At 35.4% G+C, this 6,843-nt stretch overlaps 1 protein-coding gene across 1 annotated transcript; it reads right to left on the bottom strand.

The window, feature by feature from the left end:
- Window positions 1-600: 600 nt before the first annotated feature.
- LOC111450748 (nucleotide-sugar uncharacterized transporter 3-like) lies at window positions 601-4,119 on the bottom strand. The gene is made up of 10 exons (XM_023091013.1): window positions 3,987-4,119; window positions 3,157-3,233; window positions 2,869-3,033; window positions 2,653-2,786; window positions 2,302-2,432; window positions 2,113-2,157; window positions 1,944-2,041; window positions 1,063-1,170; window positions 800-856; window positions 601-704 (listed from the first exon to the last, which is right to left on the bottom strand). Exons 1-10 carry the CDS (start codon window positions 4,117-4,119, stop codon window positions 630-632), a joined length of 1,023 nt encoding a protein of 340 aa, XP_022946781.1. The 3' UTR covers window positions 601-629.
- Window positions 4,120-6,843: the final 2,724 nt, after the last annotated feature.

Below are 6,843 nucleotides of genomic sequence, written 5' to 3'. Positions count from 1 at the left end.
ACTATTGTCTTCTTTATCCAGTTACGCTAGGGAAAAGTTTCCACGCTCTTATAAGAAATGTTTCATTCTTCTTTCCAACTAATGTGGGATCTCACAATCCAACCCTCTTAGGGGCCCAACGTCCTCGCTAGCACACCGCCTGATGTCTGGCTCTCATACAATTTATAACAACCCAAGCCTACCCCTAACAGATATTGTCTGCGTTATGCTAGAGAAAGGTTTCCACGCCCTTATAAGGAATGCTTCATTCTTCTTTCCAACTAACGTGGGATCTCACAATCTGACCCCCTTAGGGGTCCAACGTCCTCGCTACCACACCGCCTGGTGTCTGGCTCTAATACCATTTAAAACAACCCAAGCCCACCCCTAACAAATATTGTCTGCTTTATCCCGTTACCTATCGTCATCAGCCTTAGTTTTAAAACTGTCTGTTAGGAAGAGGTTTTCACACCCTTACAATAAATGTTTCGTTTCTCTCTCCAACCAATGTGGATCTCACTTACATGATCATAAGTAATCATACATGAAGCTTATTCATAATGTAAATGATACAATTATCATAACAATTTAATAATACATGAATAAATTTGGCAGCTGACAAGCAAGCAGAAGTGAGCACAATCTTGTTCTTATTTCCCATTGAGCTTGCAATACGCATATACGCAAGATCCCACAAACCCAAGTGACTGTCCAACGACATTGAGCTAAGAACACACCACCAAAAGAAAGCTTGTCAAGTTAAAAAAAGAACCAAAAAAAAATGCATAACAAAGACTTCTAGGTAAAGAGATTGGCTTACGAAATCGTAGGGAAGACCTCCGAACAGAAACCACCCGATCCCAATCGTGAAGACGTCCTATTATTGAACGAGCACAACAATTAAGAACCTCGAGTTCTTAGTGCCAGTTTAGAATAACTTTTCAAAAAAAGTCATTTTAAACCGACCCAATACAAGCGTGAAGAAAAAAACGAATAAACCGTTCATAAACTAAACAAATTTCATCTTTTCAAAAATATTCTAACCGTTAGCTTAAGAACGTGTAGGAATTAAGCATGACTCACCTTCAAATTACCGCAGACCGTTTGTGTGAGTGCTGAATTGAGAGTTGTATTTAGAAATACATAGTAGTTGATCGAGAAAGCCATTATACAGGAGAGAAGCATCACAAACTGCAAGCATTTGATGGAGGTAAGAAATTAAGAACTAATTGGAATAGACACAAGGAGAATTGAATGTACGACGTTAAAAGAAGCCGTACATGTCAATTATAACTTAATTATACGTAAACTATGTCAATTATAACTTAATTATACGTAAACTATTTGAGGTGATCTCGAAAATTTATGAAGGGGAGGAAAGAGACGGTCAACCTTCTTGTGGTTTTGTATGGGTTGTTACCTCGGGTCACCTTTATTACCGGCCGGGTTAGATTGACCCGACACTAAAAAATATAGGCTCAAAACTCAATTTTGGCCTAAATCCAAAAGACATTGTTTGAGTATTGGTCAGATCGGTCCAATTGTCAATAACCAAACCCGTAACCTAACTCTTGGCTTAGCTCATTATCAAAGTTTGGATCGGTTAAACTTTTGACTTTTGAGTCAAGGTTGGATATTTGCATGTGTGGACATAAAAGAAGCAGCACATGCCATTTATGTCATTTACAACGGTTGTATTTTGGGTTGTTATCCCGGAATCACCTTCATTACTGATCGAGTTAGATTGACCCAACACTAAAAAATGCAGGCTCAAAACTCGGTTTTGGCCCAAATTCAGTGCACTTAAAGACACTGTATAAGCCTTGGTCAGGTCGGTCCAATCTTCAATAATCGAACCCATGACCTAAATTTTAGCTTAGCTCATTATCAAAATTTGAATCGATCAAATGTTTAACGTTGAGTCAATATTAGATCGAGTTGAGCAAGACAATATGAACACATACCAGGAAGCCGAAGGAAAATATGTAAGGAAAATTTAATGTCGTTTCGATATCTCCCTTGATCATAATCCATAATAGCAAAAAGGGCCCACATATTACCCCTACAAATATAAGGAAAACATTTTCATAGCCAATTCAAACCCGGCAGAAAATTCGAAAAGCTTCCTCTTACCATTGCACCACATGAGGCCAAACGTATTCAAACCACTCGATTTCCCTGTAAATTATCGATCATAAGTCAATTTAAATATAACTCAGCTGGTCGTTAATATATTTATGGGTGTGTTAGAAACGACTTCTAAATACAGAAGATTAGAGGTTCAAATCCCGACGCTCACGAAAAAAGAAAAGTGATTATTACCAATACGAGCGATAGAAGCAAGATATACAGCGGTAGATATATTTGCCAGGAAGACCACACCATAGGCGTAGATGTCAAATGACAAATCTCCAACTCCAGCTACAATTGCACCGAGTATAATCATCCCGACACTGATGAATCCCCAATTTATCAGATAGGAAATATCTAAGAAATATCTAATAGATCCATGAACATTTTAATTTCGTGTTCGGGTAAGCTTATGAATTTAAAAAATTAATTATTTATTTATTTATTTACATTAGCATTTATTTTATAAAATTTAAAAATAATATTTTAAACTAAAATGGTATAAAATCCAAAATAAAAAATATATCCACCAAACATGCTTACCTGGCAACGACAAACGATGAATGGGTCTGACCTGTCAACACGTACTCAGCAATCATTGTAAATGCTACGGTAGTTCTCCTCAACGTTGTATACATGGGAACGTTGATCCCACGAACGGATTCCATAGTCACAAGCTTTTATCAAGGAAAACGGCGTTATTCCATTTTGGGAAAGGTTCTAATTTTGGTAATGTTCTAATACCATGGGATACAATACCATGTAAAGCAAATATGATATGGCTAGAGGAAGTGTTTGAACCAATGTCTTATATGGTACCAAGATTATCGACCTTCCAGAACCGACGCCTTCAGGATCGTTTACCGTGAAAGAGATGATCTTCCAATGGCGTAATGCGTATAGAAGTGTGCACGAACATATAATCTGAAGAAAACCGATCAGGGCTAAATGAATGAAAATAAATTATGAAATCTTTCTATGAATTGGAATTAGGACCCGAATTCTTTGGGTACGTGAACCCCTAATTCACTTGACACGAAAACTTACCTGAAAAAGAGTGATGACATTGACACAGGGAAACCTATATGAAGAAAGAGCGGCTTTGTTGAACATGAGCAACAGAACTGCAGGGTGGGTAGCAACACAATATCATGGTAGGTATTAGTTCATGCAAAGAAGACATATCATTGTTATCTTATGTATACTCGGTCATAGGTATCGTTATCTAATCGCTCCGTTCGATAATTATTTAAGTTTTCATTATTGGAAACGAAGAGAAAGTGACCATGTCGAATAAAACATGTTGGAATGACTTGTATTGATCCGTGAGGATAATTTTTATTCTTAGAAACAAGGTGAAAGTAACCAGATCATGTCGTGGTGGATGTAAAGGAATGTCGGTACATAGATATCGAATCTAGATTTTGAATCTTAGACATGGGGCGTTACATTTATAGTAAACTTTTCAACTTTTTTCTCGATACTAACACGAGAATTTTTATCACAATGGTATTCCCCTAAAAATGGCTTTCTTCTTCCAAGACCCACGACTTCCTCGCTCTCTCTATTGTCCCATCGTCCCATCGGATTTAAATATAAAATTTTTCAATCACCAATGAATTCAAAAGTTTGAGTGGGTCGTTTATGATATGTCGGAACTTTCCAAAAAAGCATATTCGTTCATGATTCATAATTAAGAGTTAGCTAACTTGAACGTTTAAGTTGATGGGTCACTGTAAATCTAAACATATCAATATTCAATATTCTCATTGGCTAGTGGGTTCGGAGATCTGGGAACTTAAAAGTTTAAGTGGATGGTTTACGGTATGAAATCGTATTCATGAGATAAATATTAAGTAGGACGGGGAAAGACGAACCAGCAGAAGCCATATAAGAAACGGCGGCATAAGCTCCTCTCTTAGTCATGGCGGAGGCAGCTTTCCGGCCATCATCTTCTCCGTCCTTCTGCACCACTGGCAGCAGCGCCGTCTCAGCTTTCTCGGACGCCATGGCTTCTTAACTTCTTTTCTTGCTCCTCTGAAATGGCGTCTTTAAAGCGTTCAACACATGGTCTGTGGAATCCATGAATGCATGCATTTTATTTATTTTCCTTCCAATTTTGGGATCTTTGTTCTTTGGTTAAATAAAAAATTAGTATTTCCATATTTGCTCCTTTCAAAATTAAATTTAAATCATTTTTCTATTTTAAAATTATTTAATGCCCTAATTTAGATAAGGGTGCGTCTGTAATCAAAGAATACTCTCTCTATTGTTCTGCCGCTTTTTGGGAAGCCCATAACAAAGTCATGAAAGCTTATATTCAAAATGGATAATATCATTACATCGTGGAGAGTCGTGATTTGTGATGTCCCACATGGTTGGGGAGGAGAACAAACCACCATTTATAAGGGTGTGGAAACCTTCCCCTAGCAGACGCGTTTTGAAGCCTTGAGAGGAAGCCCGGAAGGGAAAGCCCAAAGAGGACAATATCTGCTAGCGGTGGGCCTGGGTCGTTACATGATTCCTAACATGGTATCAAAGTCATAGCCCAAAGAGGACAATATCTGCTAGCGGTAGACCTGGGTCGTTACATGATTCCTAACATGGTATCAGAGTCATAGCTCAAAGAGGACAATATCTGCTAGCGGTGGGCCTAGGTCGTTACATGATTCCTAACATGGTATCAGAATCATGCACTAAAGTTATGGAATCATTCCAACGTATTTTGTCTTCACTCACTATTGTTAGTATAGACACTGACTTTCAATTTTTTAAGTATTTCTTAATCATATTATCCTCAAGATTGCTTTTATTCAGAATCGTCTCAATTCATCTGTGTTCTTTCATTTACTCTGGTGTCACATTTTGTATATGTCAGGTACCTACCTATTAGATAAGAAATGAAATATTAAATATTATCGGACGTAGTTGTTGACAATTTAAATTAAAAATAATATATTTTTTTAACTTGCCATTTACATTTTTGTATTTGCAAATATACCCAAATTTGAGTAATAATTGAATAATGATAAAGATGCCTTTCATAATTTTCTTTAATACAATAATGACAAGATTAAAAAAAAATAATTATCACTGAAAAGCATGCTTTAGCAAATACATTTAATAACCGATAATTATAAGACCGTTAATACTTGCATTATGTTCCAATTTATGCCTATATGTAATAATTTAGAACTTACAGTCAGTATAAAATTAATTTAAATAAAATAACATTTGAGTTGGAAATTAAAGTAATAGCGTTAAAAAAAAAATTGATTAGAGAAAGGTGCCTCGATTTTTTCTTAAAAGTAACAATTTTGTAATAAATGATATCAGAGTCGGACACTAAGCAATGTGATATGAACCACGACTAAGAAATTTTCATGCCTTAAGCTCCAATTACAAAGATGAGAGCCAAGAATCTACAACAAATCTTGTACACTTATATTCAAGCTAAAGTGAACTCATCAAGAAATTACAGACGTTAGAGACCTCCCTTATATGTTGTGCAAAGTTGAGTTTCAAGAAGAAGATGTATTAAATACAGTTATGCAACTCAACTAAATTTATGACTAGTCTAAGGATGACTAGTAAGCATGTTTTATTGCACTATTTAATTATAATTTAAATATTTGTTTGTTTTTCGTATAAAAGTTAATGTTATACGGTAACCTACCTTATGTTATCATATTCCACTATTAACTAGCCATGGTAATACGGAAGTTATGGGTATTTCTCATTTAATTTGGGAGTTATGTGTTATATAGGTTAAGGTTGTAAAGACTATTAAAGTATTGTTGTCTTTGACTAAAGACATCACATTTTGGAATTAAAAAAATAATAGAATTTTTTTAAACTTTGTTGAGAGCTAAGATTTTCTTTGTAAATTAGTGTGTTTAGAACTTGCATGCTAGAGTCATTCACGTGGTATTGATCAAACCTCTTATGGGGTGATTCGAATCACGAGTTTAGAAACGAGTTTTATTTACTCTTGATCATGATGATCAAGGTAATCCGTTCCATACTTTCTTTTGAATTGATTCCATATCACAATTTGCCAGCGAGGAGACTGAGCTTGAAGTTTGTAAAAATGATCAGGTAGTACTCCCCACGATTCCGATCTAGAGTATGTGCCTATCCACCCTCGAAGGGGTGGACATGAGATAGTGTGCCAGCAAAAACGCTTGTGAGATCCCATATTGGATGGGAAGGAGAACTAAACATTATTGACAATGGTGTGGAAACCTCTCCCTAGGATACAAGTTTTAAATACGGGAGAGCAAAAGGATGACGATATCTATTAATACTGGGTTTGAACGATTATAAGTTTAGTCTCTAAACTTTACAACCTAAGAATTTTATTTATTTTAAAAAAAAGCATATGATTGTTTTCTACCAATATTAAATTGCTACAAATTTTAAAATAAAATTAACAAATTATTACATGTCTAAATGAATAAAAAATTATAAATACGGAGACTAAATTAGTAAATTATGTAAATTTATTAATTAAAGTTATTTTAGAGGTAAAAAAAATCGTAAAGGGACACGTGTCAAATAGGCAAGTCGTCAAAGAAAAAAAAAATCGAAAATAATAAAGGAAGATAAACTCGTTTAAGTGGGTCCCATCAAAACTGCTCCTCTCTAAGATTGCATACCGGGTACCGACGACGCCTTAGCCTCTAAGGAAGCGAGAAAAAAAAAAAAAAAAAAAAAAAAAAAAAAAAAAAAAAA

Source organism: Cucurbita moschata, unplaced genomic scaffold (genome assembly GCF_002738365.1).
Source record: "Cucurbita moschata cultivar Rifu unplaced genomic scaffold, Cmos_1.0 Cmo_Scf00012, whole genome shotgun sequence".
Taxonomy (NCBI): domain Eukaryota; kingdom Viridiplantae; phylum Streptophyta; class Magnoliopsida; order Cucurbitales; family Cucurbitaceae; genus Cucurbita; species Cucurbita moschata.
This window is presented reverse-complemented; position numbering and strand designations above follow the sequence as displayed.

Coding starts and splice junctions, on each gene's coding strand:
- LOC111450748 (XM_023091013.1), bottom strand. CDS start 4,119: ATGGCGTCCGAGAAAGCTGAGACGGCGCTGCTGCCAGTGGTGCAGAAG. Junction 2,433..2,652: donor TCATCGTTTGTCGTTGCCAG/GTAAGCATGTTT, acceptor GGGATTCATCAG/TGTCGGGATGATTATACTCG. Junction 705..799: donor GAGGTCTTCCCTACGATTTC/GTAAGCCAATCT, acceptor GTGTGTTCTTAG/CTCAATGTCGTTGGACAGTC.